Source organism: Myxocyprinus asiaticus, chromosome 7 (assembly GCF_019703515.2).
Source record: "Myxocyprinus asiaticus isolate MX2 ecotype Aquarium Trade chromosome 7, UBuf_Myxa_2, whole genome shotgun sequence".
In the NCBI taxonomy this organism is placed as follows: Eukaryota; Metazoa; Chordata; class Actinopteri; order Cypriniformes; family Catostomidae; genus Myxocyprinus; species Myxocyprinus asiaticus.
The window spans coordinates 718,982-743,491 of record NC_059350.1 but is presented as its reverse complement, the minus strand read 5'-3'; the positions used below and the strand labels follow the sequence as shown (position 1 = coordinate 743,491).

The following is a 24,510-nucleotide window of genomic DNA, read 5'->3' as shown; positions in this document are numbered from 1 at the left end:
ATGTAACTTGGAGGATGGAGTGGCTTCTGGGAGGTCATGGACATCATTACACAGATACATAGCATGACTAAACTTTAATATAACAAACATTAACAAATTTAAAACAAGACAAGAACCGAGTTGAACTTGAGTTAAGTTCAGCAGCACTGAGCTCAGTTCAGTTGAGTTACATTTCGTTTAGTTGCTTTGATGTGAGTTGTTGTTTTGAGTTTAGTTCAGTTCATTTAAGTTGAGTTGTTGATCTGAGCTCAGTTCAATTAGCAGAGTTGATTTCCATTGAGTTGAGTGGTTGTTTTGAGTTCATTTCAGTTGCATTTGCATTTATTTGAGTTGAGTTGTTGATCTTAGTTCAGTTCAGCAGAGTTTGTTTTATTTTATTTTTTTATTTTTCCCCTTTTTCTCCCAATTTGGAATGCCCAATTCCCAATGTGCTTTTAAGTCCTCGTGGTCACGTAGTGATTCGCCTCAATCCGGATGGCGGAGGACGAATCCCAGTTGCCTCCGCGTCTGAGACCATCAACCTGCGCATCTTATCACGTGGCTTGTTGAGCGCATTGCCACGGAGACATAGCGCGTGTGGAGGCTTCACGCCATCCACCGTGGCAACCACGCCCAACTCACCATGCGCCCCACCGAGAACAAACCACATTATAGCGACCATGAGGAGGTTACCCCATGTGACTATACCCTCCCTAGCAACCGGGCCAACTTGGTTGCTTAGGAGACCTGGCTGGAGTCACTCAGCACACCCTGGGATTCTAACTAGCGAGCTAGCAAACTCCAGGGGTGGTAGCCAGCGTATTTTACCACTGAGCTACCCAGGCCCCCAGTTTAGTAGAGTTGATTTGAATGGAGTTGTTGATTTGAGTTCAGTTCATTTCATTTCAATTGAGTTGCGTTGAGTTGAGTTGTTGATCTGAGCTCAGTTCAGTTTTTCAGAGTTGCATTGGGTTGAGTTGTTGTTTTGAGTTTAGGTCAGTTCATTTAAGTTGAGTTTTTGATCTGAGTTCTGTTTAGAAGAGTTGAGTTGAATTGAATTGAGTTGTTGATATGAATTCAGTTCAGTTCATTTCAATTGAGTTGCACTGAGCTGAGTTGTTGATGTGAGTTCAGCTCAGTTGCATATGCATTTATTTGAGTTGAGTTGTTGATTTGAGTTCAGTTCTTTTCAGTTGAGTTGCATTGAGTTGTTAATCTAAGTTCAGTTCAGTTTAGCAGAGTTGAGTTGCATTAATATGAGTTGTTGATCTGAGCTCAGTTCATTTCAACTGAGTTGCGTTGAGTTAAGTTTTTGATTTGAGTTCAGTTCAGTTTAGCAGAGTTGAGTTAAGCTGCATTAAGTTGAGTTGTTGATTTGAGTTCAGTTCTTTTCAGCTGAGTTGCATTGAGTTGTTAATCTAAGTTCATTTCAGTTTAGCAGAGTTGTGTTGAATTGAGTCATTGATTTGTGTTCAGTTCAGTTTAGCAGAGTTGAGTTGCATTAAGATGAGTTGTTGATATGAGTTCAGTTCATTTCCAATTAGTCGAATTGTGTTGAGTTGAGTTGAGTGTAGTTTAGTACACTTGTGTCTTGCTGACTAATGTTCATGTTGTTGATTGTTAATTCTTTGATGATTTGAGTTTGTGCTTTAAAACCAGGTTAACTAATGGTTTGTAGTTTCTAGTTGTGACTGTTTGTGTTTCATAAGTAGTTTAACATTGTGATCACTCTTATAAGTTCATTCCACTCTCTGATCACACAGCATTCTGCGTCCCATGATCTGAGTATGTCTGATGTTCAGCATCTCCATCAGAGCAGAACACAATGACAGAGAAAGTGAAGATCGTTCTTGAGAAAGAATGGAGAGTAAGAAAGTGATATAGGAAGTATTGTGTGTTTAATAAACTGTACAACAACTGCCCTGACACAGTGTGAGTGTGTTTCCACGCAACAGTGCATTGCTGCTCTTTGACTGCACATGCTGCGGTTAGAAACACATTCAAACACACACACACGCACACGTTACACAGCAAACATGCAAAAACACACACACACACTCAGTGGCCTCTGGCCTGCACACACTTTCACACTCATATAGAGAAAACCACACACATCTGACACTTGACTTGCAAAATTTGGGGTTTATATTGTTGCAGCTAATTGTGCTAGAGAGCTTGTGATAGTGTGTGTCAGTATGTGAGTGTGTGTGACAAAGAGGAAAGAGGAAGTTGTGTGCATTTGAAAGACTTCCTCCCCTCTGCAGTCTTGCAGAGCAGCCTTGTGGAGAACAGAACGAGACCACGAGAGACAGAGACGACAGAGAAGACATTTACTGGACATCCTGAAGAACCAGGAAGAAGAGATTTCTCAAAGGTCAAAGGAGAGACACAGGCTTTAGACAGTTTCATGTTGCTCACAATGTTTAGGTTTAGTCCTAATTTCTAGTTTGTACTTTGTAGATTCTGGTTGAGTTGAGATGAATTGAGTTGACTTTAATTTAGTTGAGCTGAGTTGCGTTAGTACAGCATTTAGATGTAGTTTAGTTGCAGAGCTTAAAAATCTATTTTTTATTTTTATTTTATGGACATCGTTTTGGTTTCTTGGTTGTTGTTTTTTCATTTCTGTTGACATTTTGGGATCATGGTTGCGTTAAGGAACTTTTAGCCATAAACGGTGGTTTGCTCGTGCTAGATTTGGACCGCTGTTGATTTAAATCTCGTCGGTTTGGAGATGGAGTTGTGGAGACAGTGTGCCAGTTGGTTAATTCAGTGCCGGGTGCTTCCTGAGAACCACAGAGTGACCTGGGACAGTGCACAGGTGAGTGTAAGGTTGTAGTTATGACCGTCTGGATTTCGTATCTATAGATTTTCCTACATTTTCTTAGTTTCCTAATCTTTTTACAGGTGTGTGATCTGGCTCATGCTCTGAGAGATGGAGTTTTACTCTGTCAACTGCTGAATAACCTCCTACCACAGTCAGTCAACCTGCGACAGATTAACCTCCGACCCCAGATGTCACAGGTACACACAAGTCATTATCTTTACGATATGAAAATGACTTGATAATGATCAGTTGCACTGGTACTGATATTAATGTTTGTGTATGTGTGAGTGTGTGAGAAGTCAAAAGTTATAAGTGCCAGTTAATGTGGGTAAACACAGCGGTCACTGGTCAGTTTAATCTCAGACACACACACACATACACACAGTTTTGGGAAAGTTTATTGTGTGTGTGTGTTAGTAATCTGTTTACAGCAGTGTGTTCATGTACAATCGTGCATTACACTTCCCTATTCTCAGATGAACTTCCTCCCGCACACACACTCACACACAGGCAGTGACTCAGGAAGTACTTAACATTCAGATGTAGACCGCTGTTTCTTCATTTATGACTGTGTCTATCTCACATTATTAATATGAATCATGGTTGGGTATAAGGGGGTATTTTGGGTATTTGTTATGATTTATATTATTTGTACAATGTGTATGTATCTGTCTGTCTGTGAACTTTTATTTGCCTTTTATTGAATAATTAATTCTGTCCATGTGCATGCATATGTGTGTAGTTTTTATGTCTGAAGAACATCAGGACATTCTTGTGCACCTGTCAGGAGAAATTTGGCATGAGGAAGAATGAGCTCTTTGAGGCCTTTGAACTCTTTGATGTTCGTGACTTCGCAAAGGTCTGAACACTTGAAAGAAAAAACACTAAGGCTACATTCACATTAACCTGGATACATTTTAAAACTGCATTTTCATTTCGAAATGCTCTCCATCCACACTGCCGTTTTTGAAAAAAATTGCTTATCCACACTGAAACATCTGAAAACGCTCAAATTCCCTTACCATGCATGCACTTGTGTGTTCAGGTCACACCCAAAAACGCTGTTTCATGTACAGTCTGAAACGCAATTGTCCTCGTGTTCTGTCGCCAGACAGCAATTTCGATTAAACTTCCCTTCGCATTTGAAGGAATACAATGTGAAGGTTGTGTAAAGTAACATTTATCTTTAACAATGCTCTCAAAGTGAGTAACAATGCTGCTACAACATGGGCTGCTATCTTGATTGTTTTGGGTTGAATGGATCACATGACTGCGTCACATGATAACAAGTACTTCATCGTTTTCGAATGTCTCTTCAAATTTATCCACTTGGGAGAGTGTATCCTAAAATCTCAGTTTTGCTGGACAAAAATGCTGCCTCAGTGTGGACCGAAGGCCAAAACAGAGAAAAAAAATGCTTTTTCAAATTCATCCGGTATAATGTGGACTACATCTAAAATATGACGTTCAATTACTACAATCACACTGTGACTATAATGAATGTTTGTGTGGCAGGTGATTGACACGTTATCCACCCTGTCACACACATCACTGGCCATGCAGAGAGGATTCCGGTAATGCACACACAAACACATTTACTGCATTTATCATGATTCAATATAATTCGACAGTTTTTTATTTATCATTTTGAAATGTGATTTTTCACTTCAGACCTTTTCCAGATGAACTCTGTGTGGGAGATGATGATATCTACACTGGCCTGTCAGACCAGATCGAGTGAGTTAGTGCGTGTGTGTGTGTGTGCATGTATTTGTATATACAGTTGTGCTCAAAAGTTTGCATACCCTTGGAGAATTGGTAATATATGTACCATTTTTAAAGAAAACATGAGTGAGCAGGCAAAACACATTTATTTTATTTCTTATGGGATTCATATTCAACTGTAGGTTATAACAGAATGGCACAATCATAAAACAAAACATGGCAACAAAGAAAAACATGAAATGACCTCTGTTCAAAAGTCTGCATACCCTTAGTTCTTAATACTGTGTATTGCCCCCTTTAGCATCAATGACAGCGTGCAGTCTTTTGTAATAGTTGTCTATGAGGCCCCAAATTCTTGCAGGTGGTATAGCTGCCCATTCATCTTGGCAAAATGCCTCCAGGTCATGCAAAGTCTTTGGTCGTCTTGCATGAACCACACGTTTGAGATCTCCCCAGAGTGACTCGATGATATTAAGGTCAGGAGACTGTGATGGCCACTCCAGAACCTTCACCTTTATCTGCTGTAACCACTGGAGGGTCAACTTGGCTTTGTGCTTAGGGTCATTGTCATGCTGGAGAGTCCAAGAGCGTCCCATGCGCAGCTTTCATGCAAAAGAATGCAAATTGTCTGCCAGTATTTTCTGATAACATGCTGCATTCATCTTGCCATCAATTTTCACAAGATTCCCCGTGTCTTTAGAGCTCACACACCCCCCAAAACATCAGTGAGCCACCAGCATGCTTCACAGTGGGGATGGTATTCTTTTCACTATAGGCCTTGTTGACCCCTCTCCAAACATAGCACTTATGGTTGTGACCATAAAGCTCTATTTTGGTCTCGTTACTCCAAATTACAGTGTGCCAGAAGTGGCGTGTCAAGGTGTTGTCGGGCATATTGTAACCGGGCTTTTTTGTGGCATTGGCACAGTAAAGGCTTCTTTCTGGCAACTCGACCATGCAGCTCATTTTTGTTCAAGTATCGTCGTATTGTGCTCCTTGAAACAACCACACCGTCTTTTTCCAGAGCAGCCTGTATTTCTCCTGAGGTTACCTGTGGGTTTTTCTTTGTATCCTGAACAATTCTTCTGGCAGTTGTGTCTGAAATCTTTCTTGGTCTACCTGACCTTGGCTTGGTATCAAGAGATCCCTGAATTTTCCACTTCTTAATAAGTGATTGAACAGTACTGACTGGCATTTTCAAGGCTTTGAATATATTTTTATATCCTTTTCCATCTTTATAAAGTTCCATTACCTTGTTACGCAGGTCTTTTGACAGTTGTTTTCTGCTCCCCATGGCTCAGTACCCAGCCTGCTCATTGCATCCACGTGAGAGCTAACAAACTCATTATTTATACACAGACACTAATTGCAATTTAAAAAGCCACAGGTGTGGGAAATTAACCTTTAATTGCCATTTAAACCTGTGTGTGTCACCTTGTGTGTCTGTAACAAGGCCAAACATTCAAGAGTGTGTAAACTTTTGATCAGGGCCATTTGGGTGATTTCTGTTATCATTATGATTTAAAAAGGAGCCAAACAACTATGTGATAATAAATGGCTTCATATGATCACTATCCTTAAATAAAAGATCAATGCCAAAATTTCACAATTTCTGCCAGGGTATGCAAACTTTTGAGCACAACTGTATGTGTGTTGTTGATTGTGTCTCTGTCTTTCAGTGATACTGTTGAGGAAGACGACGATCTTTATGACTGTGTAGAGGAAGATGAGAATGAAGGAGATGATATTTATGAAGATCTGATGAGAACAGAGGAACCAGAAACAGTGAGACATGCACAAATACATTCACACACATTCCCAGATATTCCCATATTCTCACAATACTGTCTGTCGGTCTCTCCCAGCAGCAGAAAACTGAAGTGGACAAGAGGAGTTGTTGTCTTCAAGAAATCAGACAGACAGAAGAGAAATATACCAATACACTGGAATCAATACTTCAGGTAAACAAACACTTGTCTTTGACTTTTATTGTTTTTACTAAGCGATTACCGGCTTAACATTGTCATGAAACGAGTTGAAATATTGAAAATGTCTCAGACATATGGGAAAGATTAGTAAGTGATTTGATCACACTTCTCTTTAACACGTACTGTATAATGTTCAAGTGTTTATGGCATTGCCCTGTTTACTTCTTTTGTAAGTGCCTTGCTCTAAATGTAAATGTGTCTTTTTGTAAAAAAAGAAAAGGCCAATTTAATTTATGTGGTAATCAATGGCATGCTACAAATGTTGTTGAAAGAGCACTTTCTATCGAACCCAGAACGTTCCTTTAAGAACTTTAATGAACATCATACCCTCATACTCTAGTATGAATCCAGTGTGAAGCTCAGTGGTGAAATGACCTGCTGTTACACTCAGAAACATACATACAGGGTTCTGTATGTGAATCTGTATCTGTCGGTCATATCTATTAACTGGTTTGAAACTGCAGCTTTTATATTAACCATTAATGTACCACATCTGCCTTTCTAGCTATCACTTCTGCTTGTATTTTTAAGTTCTGTGCCTTTCATTAACCACTGGTGAAACCAGTGAAGAGCACAACCTGTCTTGAAATGAACTCATTAGTTTCTTGTGCAGGTGTTTGAAACAAACCTGTGGTTAGATGATTCTCATGACAAAGTTGTTTCTGATCAAGGCAACATGTAGGTCACCCAAAACTAAAAAAGAAACCGAAACCATATTAGCAGTCGAGGCCTTGAAACACAAACCAGAGACAGAGACTATTTTCTCACAATAAATTAATTATAAATTAATGTTGCAGATTATGTGATGTTGAAAAACTCAGATTAACAGATTCTGTCATTTTAAAAACTCAGATTAAGTGTTTGTTTGATGTTGAACAACTCAGATTAAAAGGTTCTGTGATGTTTTTTTTTATACTTATTTTATTTAGTATTGTAGCAACAACAAAAAGAAAACACAAACAAACAATAAATGAACACATCAATATTGAAAAAAATCAGATTTACAGATTTTATGATGTTAAAAAAACTCAGGTTAAAAGATTCTGGCATGTTTAAAACCTCAATTTAACAGATTGTGTGATGTTTAAAACCTCAGATTAACGGATTATGTGATGTTTAAAACCTCAGATTAACGGATTATGTGATGTTTAAAACCTCAGATTAACAGATCTAGACTCAGACACACATGAGGTCAGTGCAGTTATGTTATATTCATATCCTGTTGTGTTTGTTTAATTTCAGCACTTTCTGAAACCATTGCAGCCGTTTCTGCAGCCCGTTGATGTTGATAACATCTTTATTAATATTGAAGTGCGTTCATCATTCTTTTTACTTCATTTCTTCATTTCAATTCAATATTAATTTAATTTCTATTAAATCATTGATTTCCGTTTTTATTCATTATTATACACTAATGCATTCATCAATACATCCAATACATCTGTGTATGTGTGTGTGTGTGTGTGTGTGTGTGTGTGTGTGTGTGTGTGTGTGTGTGTGTGTGTGTGTGTATGTGTGTGTGTGTGTGTGTGTGTGTGTGTGTGTATGTGTGTGTGTATGTGTGTGTGTGTGTGTGTGTGTGTGTGTGTGCAGGATCTAGCAAACACACATCGTTCTCTGTTTCATGAGGTTCAAGAATCTATTCTGCATTTGGGAGCAGAAAACCTTTACCAGATCTTCATTGACTACAAGGAAAGGTACCACACACACACACACACACACACACACACACACACACAAATCACATTGATAATGCAATACCAGAAGATCATCCTTTTAGAAGAGCAGTCTTACTCGTACCACTCAACCAGAATATTCCTTATTTTAATATTATATGTCCCATTAACTAACCTATACCACTTGTGAGGACTTTATCAGAAAACTGGCCCTCACAATTATAGCTAAAGAAGTGCACAGAAAATAAGATGGTTTAACTGTCAACAGTTTATCTGAAACTAATCAAAGTGAATGTGTGTTGTAGGTTGTTGTTATATGGACGTTACTGTAGTCAGGTAGAAGCCGCCACCAAACACCTGGACAAAATCGCCGGCTCGAGAGAAGACGTGAAAATGAAACTAGAGGTGAGTGTTCATCTAGCTGAGGACATATTGTGTTGTTTTTAAATAAAAGCCAATTATAATGACTACAGACTAATCCTAACACTAAAAGAAAACTTAACAGAAACCTAAAGGAGGTTTAGTCTTATTTACTTTATCTTACTTCAAAAGTAGAGATAAAGATACTGTTTTCTATCACCTATCTCAACATCTATTGCATTTATTCATGATACTGTATAGTGGCTTTATAAAGCTGTTCACCTCATGCAGATGGTCATATTTACCCTCTTTCATTTTAGGAGTGTTCAATGAGAGCGAACAGCGGTAGATTTACTCTCAGAGATCTGCTCATGGTGCCAATGCAGAGAGTCCTCAAATATCATTTACTACTGCAGGTAACACACAATAACACACAGTTTTGCTGTTGTTCTTCTATTTTCATGAAGACATTATTATACTATATTCAGCGGTGGAAAGAGTACTGATTTTTTTTTACTTAAGTAAAAGTACTGCTACTGAAGAAATAATTCACTTGAGTACAATTACAAGTACTGAGATATTATGACGCAAGTATGAGTAAATAAGCAGTTTGTTGAAAAACTACTCAAGTAATTACGTTACAAGTTACTTTATGAAAATTATATTATATATACTAGGGCTGCAACTAATGATTATTTTGATAATCGACTAATCTAATGATTAATAGAACGACTATTCGGCGATTATTGCAACGATTAATCATTAGCTCTTAACCGATTATTCAGCTCGTGCCCGACTTAAAAGGTTGTATTAAACGTGCTTACTAACAAAAAAGTGGACAAAATCATCTTTTAAAAATACCTCTAAATAAAATTCATTGAATTACAAGAAAAAAAAAATCCTTGAATTTGTATTAAGTTTAATTCATTAAAAAATGTATTGCAAAAAAAATCCTATTATCATCAAGTGTTTTTGTCTTGTTTTCCATTTTAGATGATCTAAAAATCCTAAAAACAAGATACATTTACTGGAGAAGAAACATATAAGATATTTAGACTTTCAGAGTATGTACAGTATCTATAATATAAGTGATTGGGCTTGAACATTGGTGGGACTGCAGCATGAAACATTTCTATTGATCACGGTATACATAATGGGGGGTGTACTGACCCCCCCACATGTTTTTTCAACCAAATTTTCCTTAATAACTGAAAGGTGGCACATTTAAACAGTTCTTTCGCACTTTCAGAAATCAGAATTTATGAGGTTTTTTTTAACTATTTTATAAATGGATATTTGAAGTCAAAGAATAATCTGTAATATTCTGGGTGGGTCTGGGTCTAATTTGGGAGGGCCCAGGCCCACCCCGCCACTGCCTGCATTGCTGCAAGAGGATTCTTGGACAGACTGAAAACATTAAGAATACAACATTTATTTAAATAGAAATAGCCATTTGTAACATTGTAAATGTCTCTAAACTACATAATGTGCATTGTGACTGAAACACGTTCCTATTTCAACTTTATTCTCATTCATGGATGTCCAAGTATTTTGGCTATTAAGTTAACATACTGTACAAAACTAATATAATGCAATATCATACAGGAGGAAATTTATCATCTATGATATTGCAGCAAATATCCAGATATGGAATGAGATTATTAAGCAAACTGTTATCAACTCCTACATGCCAACTGAATAAAATAAGGCAAAAATAAACATTTCACACAGTGTTTAATGAGAGATATGATTGATTCAAACACTAAAAGTGGCTGTTCTGTATATGTGTTATTGTATTACAGTTGTAATAATAAAGTCTTAATTAATATTATGGTTATTTAACATATTGAGATATTATTATTCAGTAAATTGTAGCATGTGTTTACATTATGTTTTGTGATTTCTCATATCTTCTTTATATAACATCCCTTGTGCACTTTTGGCCTCTAGCGGGTGAGACAGGGCAGAGAAGTACAGTACAGCACCGTGAGCGAGAGTGTTACCCGCTAGAACAGTTTATTTGGAACAAGAGGGGCGAACGATTACGGAATTTATACAATACCGAACTGATGCGGATTGATAGAAGCGGAGAGCCCATCTGTGCGCACGATGGTGCGAGGAACAGGACGGTGGGAATCAAAATAATGTTCAGTGAAAAGTCAAAAGTAGATTGTAATGTATGTAATTGTAACTAAATCAGATATTATTCATAAAACATGGGAACTCATTGCGTGGGCATTTTTTGCCTCCATATTTTGAATCTGAGTTAATTTCAGTGACATTTTTGCTCCGTGTCCCCGTTAATTTCCAACACTATTGGCATTGTATCTTTCTAAGGTATTTAAAAAGGTTGTTTTAGACATATAGTAACAAGTAAACAGGATATCCACACATATATGTCAAACTACATTGTGTTAAAGATTGACACAGTTAAAACATTGACAAATGAAGTTTGATCAGTGGTTAAACGTGTTCAGACGGTTTCCTCATACCTGAATGAACGGCTCTTTATATGCAGAAAATCACAGTATTACAGTTCTTGTATAGTGACGGGGCAGAAAGTGTTGAAGCGAGAGAAGAGAGGACACCGGCAGCAGTTTATGAGAGCTGCTGTGCTCATGATGATGAACCCTGCGGACTTCCGTCGTGCCGCACACAGTGCGATTTACTTTATAAACAGATTTACCGCTTATAACTTGCCGATTTCTTCTTCCCAAAAAACTTCCCAAAAATTCAGAAATATTATGGGTTTTTTTTTCGTACTTTGTAATTGTGATGAAAAATAATTGTAGCGAAGCAGAATAACATTTTTAATCAACTCTAGTAAAAGTACTATTATTTATTTATACTTAAAGCAGAAAAATGTGAAAAATGTACTCAAGTACTGTAACGAGAGTAGTTGTAATTCATTACTTTCCACCTCTGACTATATATATACTATATATATATATATATATATATAGTGAAATGATGTATATATGTTATACTTTATATAACATATAAAACCTTGGAATATACGTATTTCAGCACTTTCGTCCCTAATAATCCCCCTAGTAGAAGTGTGTGATAAATACTCATTACTGTGTTATCCTGTCTGTGTGTTGTCTCTCAGGAGCTGGTGAAACACACAGTGGACCAACAAGCGAAAGAAAACTTGCGTATGGCACTGGACGCCATGAGGGTGAGTGTGTTTCTGTACTTAACTCAACAGGAAATATACTCACCAGTGAGTTAAAACATAAACGTCTCTCCCACGGGTTTCATTTATTACTACTAAAGTTCAGAGATCCTACTGGCACGTTTGACATGTGGAATCTATCAAATTAATATTGGGTCCCACTTTATATTAGGTGTCTTTAACTACTATATACTAACATTAAAATACAAACAATAACATGTATTTATTGTATTACTATATTCACATTTGCTGCTACTAAGATCGAAGTATGGGTAGATTTTGGGTTAGGGTCAGGTTTAGGGGTAGTGGTTAGGTTTACGGTTAGGGTTAGGTTAACAGTGTTTAGGATTAGATTAGGTTTTGTTTAATTAGGTAAGTAGGTACATAATAAGTACATTGGAGCAAATGCTTCAGTACATAGTAGTTAAAGACTCTGCATATAAATTGGGGCCTTTTATTTTTACATTAAAATAAGGATTTAATTTCTTATAATTTTTAAACTTTTGTTTATTTCCATTAGTATCATTTTTCTTGACATGTCATTGCATTTGTGTACAGTGATGTGTGTGTGTGTGTGTGTGTGTGTGTGTGTAGGATCTTGCTCAGTGTGTGAACGAGGTGAAGAGAGACAATGAAATAATTCGACAAATCACAACGTTTCAGCTTTGCATCGAGAACATGGTAAAGAAACCGTAAACCATCTGAATACTTCAGTGGTTTGTTTTGCTTTCTTTATTATTAAATAGTTATTAAATCATTATTAAATCTCTGTCTCTTTGTAGACTCAGTCTCTGGCATTGTTCGGACGTCCCAAAATAGATGGAGAGTTTAAGATCTGCAGCCCTGAGAAGAAATCCAAACAGGACAGGTGTGTGTGTGTGTGTGTGTGTGTGTGTGTGTGTGTGTGTGTTAGACACTTGATCTGTCGTTTTTTCATTTCAAATGTTTTGCTTGAAAAGTGTGTTTGTAATGTCTTTCTTTTAAACAATACTACTTGCTTTGAGACATTCTGAAGTGTGGCCGAAGTGTCTGAATACTTGTGTGTGTGTGTAGATACGGGTTCCTCTTCGATAAAGCTCTGTTTGTGTGTAAGAAGCGCAGTGGAGAGAGTATGGAGCTGAAGGAGCTGATTGAACTTCAACATTATCAGCTGCGAGATGAACCGTCTGGAGAGAGAGACAATAAGAAGGTGCTGCACTTATTCTCTCTGCATCATTTATTATATCAGTCTCTGGATGTAAACTGTTTTATGTGTGTTTGCAGTGGACGCACACCTTCCTGCTGATGGACTTGTACGGTCAGGGCGGATACGATCTGTACTTTAAGACTCGAGAACTGAAGAAGAAATGGCTGGAGCAGTTTGAGATGGCGCTGTGAGTGAAATCTCAAAATTTAATGTTCAACTTTAAATCTCTGGTGCATTTTTGGGCTGCCGCCCTCGATTTTCCACATTCAAATTTAAAAGCTCACCATTCACACATACTGTGGAATAATTGCCAAAAAATGACTTGTCTAAAATTATAATCATCTTACTTTACTGATTACTTAATTGGAAATGTAATCACATTACTAATTACTTTTAAATTAGTGAAACTATGCTATTTTTTTCCGCTCAACGAACTCAAAATAATGTCTTTAATTTTTGCTCATTTTAAATGTAATGATATTATTTTAGAACTATGTGTAACCCAAGTAATGTACACATTATTACAAGTAATTTCCCTGAATGAAATTCTGTAACTGTAATCTGATTACAAGAATTTAAAATGTAATGTTTTACACTACTTATTTATTCTAAAAGGCATTAGATTTCAGTTGTAATCCGACTACACCCAACCAAGGGCGTAGATTTGGCTTGAACATTGGGGGGTGCATTTACCCATGTTTCCATTGATCATGGTATAAATAACGGGGGGGGGGGGGTGTGCTTGCTTGCCCCCCCCCATCCTTAATCTATGCCCTTGCACCCAACACTAATCACAATTGCCCAATTAATTTGCAATGTTTGTATCTCGCGCCTATATCTCTGAAACTTGTTGCATGAGTAATTGTATTTCTGTAGATTTCTCTGTTTATAACTTGTGTTAATAATGTGTGTATAGATCCAACATGTGTCCAGAAGACAGCTCTGCAAACGGACATGATTTCCAGATGCACTGCTTTGAAGAAACCACCTCGTGTAAATCCTGTCAAATGCTCCTCAGGTAAATAACGACTTCAGTTACTTCAAACTGACTTTAAGGGGTCATGTGCTTTTTAAAAATCATTTTATTACATATATAGTCGCTTGTTTGTTTGCTAAAATAAATGTATTAGGTCGGATTTTACTCCTTTGCTCACGTTTAAGTGTGTGTGTGTATCAGGGGAATCTTCTTTCAGGGATATCGCTGCTCTCGCTGTAAGATGGCCGCACATAAAGAGTGTTTGGGACGAGTTCCTGCGTGCGGACGAAACTCTGGTGAGACGAGCGATAACGAGAGACATTAACTGCATATGTGTGTGTGTTTTAGTTTAATCGACTTCACATGTGCTTCTCGTTCTGTTCACAGAAAACTCAGGAACCCTGAAGAAGGTTTGTGCATCTAAATTACAAACTACACTCACAAACACTCATGTGATGCATATCTGAAAGATTTCACACATACAAACATGAAAAATCATCTGACCATCTCCAAACATTCACACACTGAGGCACCTTCTATTAAAATAGGGCAGAAAACCTTTTCAACAAGTGAAGCGGATGTTAATCGTCAAGAAGGGTCATTTTATCCCCCCCCCCAATAATCAAAACAAGTACAACCCCACAATATTGATTCCATGATCAATGGAAACATGTAAATTCTTCATACTGTAACCTCCCCAATGTTCAAGCCAAATCTATGCCCTTGTTTTATTTTATAATAATTTTCTATGAGCATTGCAATATTTGCAACCCTCTGCTACCAAATGTTGGGCCATGTTAGTTTGTGATATTTTAAATGTGTTCATGTGTTAAAGTGTATTTTTATTTTCCTTCAGAGTAAAACAATGAGAGCAGCAGCTCAAAGACCGAAACCAGGTAAACACAACATAAGAACAATTCACTCATATTTATACACTCTGTAAATGTACAGCGGCAAGAAAAAGTATGTGAACCCTTTGGAATTACCTGTGTTATTGGATAAATTTGCCTTAAAATCTGGTTTGATCTTCATCTAAGCTACATTAATGAACAAACACAATCTGTTTTAACTAATAACACACAAATTATTTTATTGTTCTTGTACATATTCAATACATCATTCAAACATTCACAGTTTAGATTGGAAAAAGTAAGTGAACCCCTAGGCTAATGACATCAACAAAAGCTAATTAGAGTCAGAAGTTGGCACACCTGGCATCCAATTAATGAAACGAGATTGTAGGTGTGGGTTAGAGCTACTTTGACTTATAAAAAGCACTCAAACATTTTGACTTTGCTATTCACAAGAAGCATCTGCTGACGTGGACCATGCCTTGCAAAAACAGATATCAGAAGACCTGCAATCAAGAATTGTTCCTTTGCATAAAGCTGGAAAGGGTTACAAAGTTATCTTGATGAGCTTAGATATTCATCTGTCCACAGTTAGATAAACTGTCTATAAATGGAGATGATTTAGTACTGTAGGTACTCTCACTAGAAGTGGCCGTCCGGCCAAGATGACTCAAAGGGCACACCGCAGAATGATCAATGAGGTAAAAAAGAACCCTAGAGTGACAGCTAATGACTTAAAGGAATCATTGGACCTGGTTAACATCTCTGTTCATGAGTCTACTATACAGAAAACATTAAACAGGTATGGTGTCCATGGCGGGACACCACGAAGGATGCCGCTGCTTTCCAACAAAAACACTGCTGCATGCTCAATTAATGCAGAAAACTAGCTAATTCCAAAGGGTTCAAATACTTTTTTTTTGCCACTGTATTTTAAATGTGCACTTTGTAGCATATTTGTGTCATGTACACTCTGCTGTCTGTGTCTTATTCAGGCCTGCCAAAGATGGAGGTTTGTGTGGATTATTATGGGCTGCCCCCGCCCCCTGTAGCGTTCGGCCAACCGCTGCAGCTGTCTGTTGGTGATGTCATAGAGCTGACCCGTGCTGAGGTCGACTTACAGTGGTGGGAGGTGTGGCTATTGTCAAACCATCAATAAAAACATCAACACCATCTGAAACAGATTTGGATATTTTCAGAATTATATTATTTCAGCTCGTGCAAAACTCACTGCCACAATATTAGGGTGTTCTAGGTGGTTTCTTACTGACCCAATTCAAAAGAGTCCACCCTTAGCGTTGCTATGCGGTTGCAAAGGTGCTCTGAGGGGATATTAGCACGTTGTTACACGGTTGCTAGGGTGTTCTAGTTGGTTTTGCCCAAGTCGAAAGAGTTCACCCTGAGTGTTCCTATGTGGTTGCTAAGGTGTGCTAGGTGTTTTTTTACTTGCCTCAGTGTGATCTCTTAATGAAGTAACAGCACATCTCTTCTCAACAAGACACATGATTTGAGGTATTATTCATGTCTGGAACACAAACACACTGAACCCTTAATAAAACATGTTAGAGGTTTGTTCAAAATGAGCAATAGGAATAGTAATGATTGTTACGTGACATAGCAAACTGTACTAATTCAACAATAGTTTTGAAATAAAATAAAATCGCTGAATGGATACTTTATAATCAAACAGATTTAATTCTGCAGAAACGCTGAATCGAAGCTTTCAGTTTACATTCATGTGTGTCTGACTAAGTTTGTGAAGCAGTTCTGTGAGGTCAGTTCTTCCTCTGTTTTCTATAATGGAGAAGAGAAACCTCACAGCACAGCCATTATTTCTTCTCTTTTTTATCCACATTTCTTCAGTTGATTATTTTTGTTCTGTTAAATCTTAGATATGACTTCTGTGGTTAACTGTTGTTGATGGTCATATATATTTACAGTGGGGTTCAAATGTGTGAATTTCAGGGCAGGAATCTGACGGTTGGTGAGGTGGGCTGGTTTCCCTGCAGTAAAGTTCAGCCATATGTCCCGGTATGTCAAAGATTACCTGTAGATGCCATTGTTCTGATTTTTTTGAAGACAATTAACATTTAAGGTTGAATCTTTATTTTATTTCCTACAACAATAACTAATTATTCTTATTCATTTTAAGAACTATAATTATAATATATTTTAATATTTGTTATAATTCCTAGTAACTAATAATTACAAAATAATCAGTTTTCAGTAACCCTCCTATGGTATTGAAAAAGGGCACCTCTCTTTGGTATTCGTGGTCATTTTTGACCGGAAGGGTCAGATGTGTAACCCTTTTATTTATGATTATAATGATACCATTTCTTCATTCCTGAAGAACAATAAAATTATGCATTTCTTTTGGGATTTTATGCTATTTTGATCTTATTTACATGTAAATTTCAAAATTTTATGATTAATTTGCATATACAAATAAGCAAATTTTTTTTAAACTAAAAACCTACTTTTCTATAAGTTGAAACATAAATATGAGAATGTGACATAAATTGGAGGCAGATTGCTTTATTATAAATAACATGACTTGAAAACCATGTCATGCCAGTAACAGAAAATAAAAAAGCTCTGTGTTATAGTCTCACTGTTCATTCTTGTGTGTGTGTGTGTGTGTGTGTGTGTGTGTTTGTGTGTGAGTTGGTGTGTATGTTTTGCACTGAGGATGTTTTACAGTCTCACCCTGTAATTTTTGTTTTTTTATGCATTGTGGCTTATTTATTGATTGTATTTGACAGATGGCTCTGTTTTTGGTCCCATTCATTTTCAGTGGTGGTCAATTTTGACTAAAGGTGTTGCTTTTTTATTTTATTTTATTTTTTTATAACCACTTAGACATATATATATTTATTTATTTTTTTTGTATGTTCAGATGGCAAATGGAGGAAAAGTCACCAAGTATTGTACTGCTGAGATAAAGGAAAAAAATTTTATTAAATGAGGAAAAATGATTTTGGTCAAAAATGACCGAATACCATAGGAGGGTTAATAATATTTTCTCCGTTCTTTTAGGGGCCCATTCCAGATTTAACGGGACTTCCCTGGTAACACACACACACACACACACACACACACACACAAACATTCTTACAGTTTTACAATCACACTGACATAAACAAACTGTGTGTGTTTACAAAAGGTTTGCGGGTAATATGGACCGGGCCGGTGCTAAAACTCTTCTGACGACCCGATCAGATGGAACGTTTCTGGTGCGACAGAAAGATGCTGGAGAATTCGCCATCAGCCTCAAGTAAACACACTGACTGACAGCTTTCAATCAAAGCAGTAACAGACAACTATCAATCAAACACACTAACTGATAGCTGCCAATCAAACTCCCTGACTGCTGTCAATCAAAGCACTAACAGACAACTATCAATCAAACATACTGATTGCTGTCAATCAAAATCACTGACTGGCAGCTGTCAATCAAACTTAATTGTTGATTGCTTTCAATTAAAAACATTGATTGGCAGCTATCATACAAGCACACTGACTAACTGCTGTCAAAGCACTAACAGACAACTGTTAATCAAACATACTCACTGACTGGCAGCTGTCAATCAAATTCAATTGTTGATCGCTTTCAATTAAAAACATTTATTGGCAGCTATCAGTCAAGCACACTGACTGATAGCTGTCAATCAAAGTACTAACAGACAACTGTCAATCAAACATACTAACTGATAGCTGTCAATCAAACTTACTGGAAGACAGCTGTCAATCAAACAGGTGCAGAAGTGACAAATCTTTCTTTTACAGGTTCAACATGGACACAAGACACATAAAAGTGACATATTCTGAGGGACTGTATAGAATTAACGAGAAGAAAGCTTTCAAGGGGCTGTTCGTAAGTTCACACACACACACATGCATACACACAAATGAGCTGCATTAGAGTTTGATGTTAGCATGTAGCTAAGCTAATGACATGAAACTCTAATAAACATAATAAAAGACAGCACATTCAAATAGTTGGGGAGATTTAACTTTTTTATCAATATTTTTCAGAATTGAAGAAAAAATATATAATTGTCATTTTTTCGCAATGCATTCTGGGATTGCATTCTCCATTAAGGACTTAGCAAGTGTTAATCATGTTATCATCAATGTTGCTGGAACAGTAAACAACATTTGACTGATATATTTAACCTAGTGAAAATGTATAAATGAATCTAACTTCTTAGAACACCTTTGAGTGATGCAGAGTTGAATGAAACAATGAAACAAACCGTCCGAACAAACTGATTCACCAAAATGAATTGCACTTCCCAAAGCAAATGCTTTTCCCTTATGTAATCAAACCCCCTATTTTTCCACCTCTGGTCATATACAAACACTTCACACCATCCAATCAATTTCCCATGAGAAAATCAAGCCCCGCCATGCAGTTGGTGAACATCCTGTTTCACAAATGCATTTTCATGTTGACTCTGTTTTGGAAGCATGTGCTTAAGGTCTTGTGTTGTGTTTGTGGCAGGAGTTGGTTCAGTATTATCAGGAGAATTCACTGCGAGAGTGTTTCAAAGATGTTGACTCGAAACTGCAGACACCATACAAACAACCTGAACAGAACACGGCAGTACACACCAACACACACAACACAGGTAACACACATGCCAAGAAACACACTTAAAGGCTCATTCACTATTGTTTTCAGTGCGTGCATCACCTGTGTGTGTGTGTTTTCAGGTGTGAGCGAGCGTTATTACGGCACAGCTAAAGTGCGCTATGATTTCTCAGCACGTGATAGAACTGAACTGTCTCTGAGAGAGGGAGACACCGTCAAAATCATCTCCAAGAAAGCTCACAACGGCTGGTGGAGAGGAGAGGTGTACGGCAGGGTACGACACACACACTCGGACGCTTTAAAGGAATATTTTCTGTCATCATTTACTCACTCTCATGTTATTCCAAACCTGTATACTGGCTTTCTTCCGTGGAGAACAAAAAGGAGATTTTAGCCAGAATGGTCATGTCACCGATATCTACCAAAAATCAGAAACTCAAGAAAAAAAAAACATGAGATTTTAAATAATTGGATTATTCTCTGCGTTTGACGCTAAAACGTGAAAAGTCATGCACATATTGGATAAACAGGTAAGAATGCTGGTAAAGGCATTTAGGCACAATGCAAAATTGGGGTAATGGGCAAAAATGTACGTGTCGATTGGATTGTGCTTAAACCGTTTACGGAGTTTTTACCCGGTCAAGATCGTGCATGTAAATGCGCTCACTGACCAGGAACTATCAAGATCCAGAAAGGACAAAAAAGTACATTAAATGCATATGCGCGCTATATTCAGAGTCTTTGGAAATCACGTGATAGTTTTGTGTGAGGAACAGAACCAAATTTAATGTGTTATTATTTGGGCTGTTGATTTAACGTTTTAATTTATTGGGATTAATTATATGAAAATTGCGTCAAAAAAATTAATGCAATTAATCATGCCCCGTAAGAAAGGTCTGTAATAAGGAATGTTCCTACCATCAGAACATTTCAAACGTAATGTTTTCGAATCTGTAGCAGTAGGGGGCAGTCAGCGCGACTCCAGCTGCACAGACAACACACCTCGTCAAACAAACAAGAGCAGGCCTTCCACAGATGCTTTTGTGCCCAAATACCGATGCATGAGTACAGACGAACAATTAAAAATAGGTCAGAAGTAGGTCAATAATAGGGATATGTTCAATGATATGGAAATAAAACAAAGAATGTTTCTAGCACTTTTTGTATTATCTAAATGAACCCTGACCCTGCAATATTTGCATATGATGTAATATATTTAAATTATTTACATTGTTTATTTTATAAACAGTTATTTTAATTAAACTAAATTATCTTTGAGGGCCTTTTTTTAGTAAATATTGATATACACTTAGCTGTGATGATTATGATTAATTCAGGGATGAAACTCATGAGAGGTGATAAAGGTGAGAAAGTAATAGCAGGTGTTACATTTACATTTACATTTATTCATTTGGAGATGCTTTTATCCAAAGCGACTTACAAGAGAGGAAAACATAAGCGAATCATCTTAGGAGACAGTGGTATAAAAAGTGCTGTATTACAAAGTATAACTAGCATCATAATAGTATTCAAAACAGAATAAAGTGCAACAGGAAATTTTTTTTTTTTTTAGTGACTGGTTAAGTGCTCATGGAAAAGATGTATTTTTAGTCGTTTTTTGAAGACAGAGAGTGAGTCAGCTTCACAGATGGAGTTGGGAAGGTCGTTCCACCAACGTGGTATGATGAAGCTGAAAGTCCGGGAAAGTGTTTTGGTGCCTCTTTGTGTTGGTACAACAAGGCGACGTTCCTTAGCCGACCGCAGACTTCTAGTGGGCACGTAGCTCTGCATAAATGATTTTAGGTATGCTGGAGCAGACCCAGTGACTGTTCTGTATGCCAGCATCAGAGCCTTGAATTTGATACGTGCATCAACCAGTAGCCAGTGGAGAGAGACAAGGAGTGGTGTAACATGTGCTCTCTTTGGTTCATTAAAGACCAGACGTGCTGCTGCATTCTGGATCATTTGGAGGGGTCTAGTTGCACATGCAGGGAGGCCTGCAATGAGAGCGTTACAGTAGTCCAGTCTAGATATGACAAGTGACTGAACAAGCAGTTGTGTGGCATGTTCAGAGAGGAAGGGTCTTATCTTCCTGATATTGTAGAGTGTAAATCTACATGATCTTGCGGTCTTTGAGATGTGGTCTGTGAAATTTAGTCTGTTGTCGATGGTTACCCATAGATTTCTGACTGATTTGGAAGGCATTACTGTAGTTGCACCCAGCTGCACGGTGATGTTTGTTCAACAGCAGGGTTGGCTGGAAAGATAAGGAGTTCAGTCTTGGCTGGGTTGAGTTGCAGGTGGTGTTCCTTCATCCAGGCTGAGATGTCTGCCAGGCAGGCAGAAATTCGAGCAGTCACTGTGGTGTCGTTGGGCTGGAAAGACAAGTAGAGCTGTGTGTCATCACTGTAGCAGTGGTAAGAGAAACCATGTACCTGAATGATGGGTCCCTGTGATGTTGTGTATATAGAGAAGAGAAGTGGCCCAAGCACTGAGCCCTGAGGTACCCCAGTAAGTAGCTGATGTGGCTTGGATACCTCACCTCTCCAGGCTACCTTGAAGGACCTACCTGAGAGATAGGAATTAAACCAGTCAAGCACAGTTCCTGTGATGCCCAGCGAGGAAAGGGTGGAGAGTAAGATCTGATGGTTGACTGTGTCAAAGGCTGCAGAAAGGTCCAGCAGAATCAGGAATGATGATCTGGATTCAGCTTTCGCCCGTCTCAGCGACTCAGTGACAGAAAGCAGGGCGGTCTCGGTGGAGTGTCCACTTTTGAAGCTTGACTAATTGTCATCCATTAGCTTGTTCTGCGAGACATAGGCAGAGATTTGATTGAAAACTGCCATTTCAAGTGTTTTTGCCATGAATGGTATGAGAGAGACTGGTCTGTAGTGTTCTATTTGTGTGGGATTAAGTGCGGGTTTTTTCAGCAGCGGGGTTGCTCGAGCCTGCTTAAATGTAGTGGGAAAAGTGCCTGTAAGTAGAGATGTGTTAATTATGTGTGTGAGTGCAGGTAGGATGGACGGAGAAATGGCTTGGAGAAGGTGGGAAGGAATGGGGTCAAGGGAACAGGTGGTGGGGTGGTTGGAGAGGAGGAGTTTAGAGACCTCAGTGTCAGTCAGAGGAGAGAACATAGAGACAGAAGAGTTGCATACAGGAGACAGGTGTTTGACATGGTGTGGTGCTGAGAATGTATTGCTGATGGTTGTAACCTTATTAGTAAAAAATGTGGTGAAGACATCTGCTGTCAGTGATGTGTCTGGTGGTGGAGGGGGAGGGCAGAGAAGTGTGTTGAATGTTCTAAACAAGCTGCGAGTGTTTGTGGTGCTGTTGGTCTTGTTCTGGTAATAGCATGTTTTTGCAGATTTAACGTTATCTGAAAAAGTTGCAAACAGAGACTGATACTTTCTTAGATCTGCTGGATCTTTAGATTTCCACCATCTCCTCTCAGCTGCCCTGAGGTCAGTCCGATGTTCACGAAGGACGTCAGAGAGCCAGGGGCTGGGTGGTGTAGCACGTGCTGGCCTAGAGGAAATAGGACAGATGTTGTCTAGACAGGTTGTTAAAGTAGAGCTTAGTGTGTCTGTGGCAGTGTTTACATCAAGCGTGGTAAATATATTTAGTGTGGGAAGAGAGGTAGAGACAGCAGTGGAAAGGTGTGAGGGTGAAAGAGAACGGAGGTTACGGCAAAAGGAAACCAAAGGTGGAGACTGTGTTCATGTAGATGAGAGGGTCATGTTGAATTGTTCCAGATGTATTTTTTTTTAGTTGACTTATTTTATTTTATTTAAAGCTTCTTCTTTTATATATATATATATATATATATATATATATATATATATATATATATATATATGTTTTTAAGCTTAAAGTAAACATTTCAAGTTATTTTAATAAGGAAAATGTAAAAATGTTTACCAAACAATTTGGGAAAATTAGCTTCAGAAAAGGTGTCTTTAGCTGAAACGTGAGTAATTTGCATCCATTAATTAATTGGCACATCATGTAATTAATTCAATTTCAAATTTCAATTGATTGACAGCCTTAATTGTTATCTAAAAAATGTCACTGGGGGGTGGGGGGGATATGTAAAAATTAGCTGTAGCTTCCAAATTGCATCTTCATATTTAAGCTTACCGTGTTGAAATCTGTGCCATTTGCGATCACTGACGTACAAGTCAAGTCTGAATATAGAGTCATATGGGTTTGGGACGACATGAGTAATGATGACAATTTTTATTTCTAAAAATAGGGTATGTCTCAATCAGCTTCCCATGTCATGAATCAGTATGTCGTTAAAAACGAATTCAGGTTGGCATGGGTGTTCATCCCCTGAACATTTGGCTCAATTACCTGCAACACGGTAACGAGTTCCTGCATTCAAGCCCAGCTGATATTAAGCAGCACCATCACTGTATAAATGACATTATCCTTCATTTTCATTGAAGATATTCAAACGTACATTGTTATTATGAAAGATAACGACTTGAGACACCTCAGAAGTCCTCACGATGTTTCTGGTAAGGGAACATAGTGAGCAACAATGCTCTCTGGTTTTTACGGTGCATTGTGGGATTTTTTAGGGCACTGGAAAGATTTTGCATTTGGCCAATGTCCTGATCAGTAACCTGACTACTGAACTAGGGAGCTGATTGAGATGCACCCATAAGTTATCCTATATAATCTGATGGTCATGTGTTCTGTAGGTGGGACTGTTTCCTGCTAATTACGTGGAGGAGGAGCATTCTGATTACTGCTGACCAATCAAATCAACACATCCTTTATTAACCATAATACTGAAGTTTGAGTTTATAGACACAATAACAACACTCATTACACCTGACATCTGTGCAGTACACTTCACAATACTGTTATCGTTTACATAATCATATGAATATAAAGCTGAAATCATTCTGTTGTACAGTTCAAGATGCTGGTGTCTGAGTTCATGACTGTAAATTAATAATGTTGTATAATGTTACATTAACATCATAAAGACTGAAGGATTTCACTGTTTCATTAATCTGAAGTGATTAAATTGTGGAATAATTAATATTATTAATGTATTAACCTGGTTTTTTTTTAAAGATACTGAGTCTTTAGTGGATGTAATAAGATAAATGTTCATTAAAAAATGTTTTGCTTACAACAAGATTTTGTATTTAACAAC

General features: G+C 37.8%; 2 protein-coding genes across 6 annotated transcripts; one reads left to right on the top strand and one right to left on the bottom strand.

Moving 5' to 3' along the window:
- The first annotated feature begins 2,293 nt into the window (after positions 1 to 2,293).
- Positions 2,294 to 24,380, top strand: LOC127444393 (proto-oncogene vav-like). Of its 3 annotated transcripts, none has more exons than XM_051703736.1 (28): positions 2,294 to 2,797; positions 2,884 to 3,000; positions 3,546 to 3,662; positions 4,319 to 4,377; positions 4,475 to 4,540; positions 6,208 to 6,313; positions 6,394 to 6,489; positions 7,759 to 7,827; positions 8,110 to 8,213; positions 8,498 to 8,597; positions 8,873 to 8,968; positions 11,665 to 11,733; positions 12,325 to 12,411; positions 12,513 to 12,598; positions 12,784 to 12,919; positions 12,994 to 13,103; positions 13,833 to 13,934; positions 14,094 to 14,188; positions 14,280 to 14,302; positions 14,749 to 14,788; positions 15,739 to 15,755; positions 16,709 to 16,774; positions 17,783 to 17,814; positions 17,910 to 18,020; positions 18,533 to 18,620; positions 19,251 to 19,377; positions 19,463 to 19,614; positions 24,047 to 24,380. In XM_051703736.1, the coding sequence occupies exons 1-28, from the start codon at positions 2,711 to 2,713 to the stop codon at positions 24,098 to 24,100; spliced, it is 2,412 nt and encodes an 803-aa protein (XP_051559696.1). In that variant the 5' UTR covers positions 2,294 to 2,710; the 3' UTR covers positions 24,101 to 24,380. The 3 variants fall into 3 exon arrangements, with proteins under 3 accessions (XP_051559696.1, XP_051559694.1, XP_051559693.1); XM_051703734.1 differs by having other exon boundaries at positions 2,297 to 2,797; positions 6,397 to 6,489; positions 15,739 to 15,875; XM_051703733.1 differs by having other exon boundaries at positions 2,672 to 2,797; positions 15,739 to 15,875.
- Positions 21,379 to 24,040, bottom strand: LOC127444402 (uncharacterized). Of its 3 annotated transcripts, none has more exons than XR_007897812.1 (3): positions 22,746 to 24,040; positions 21,910 to 22,147; positions 21,379 to 21,715 (listed from the first exon to the last, which is right to left on the bottom strand). XR_007897812.1 is itself a non-coding variant. In XM_051703762.1 (2 exons), exons 1-2 carry the CDS (start codon positions 23,495 to 23,497, stop codon positions 22,124 to 22,126), a joined length of 762 nt encoding a protein of 253 aa, XP_051559722.1. In that variant the 5' UTR covers positions 23,498 to 24,040; the 3' UTR covers positions 21,379 to 22,123. The 3 variants fall into 3 exon arrangements, 1 of the variants encoding a protein (XP_051559722.1); XR_007897811.1 differs by having other exon boundaries at positions 21,910 to 22,865; positions 23,478 to 24,040; XM_051703762.1 differs by having other exon boundaries at positions 21,379 to 22,865; positions 23,478 to 24,040.
- Positions 24,381 to 24,510: the final 130 nt, after the last annotated feature.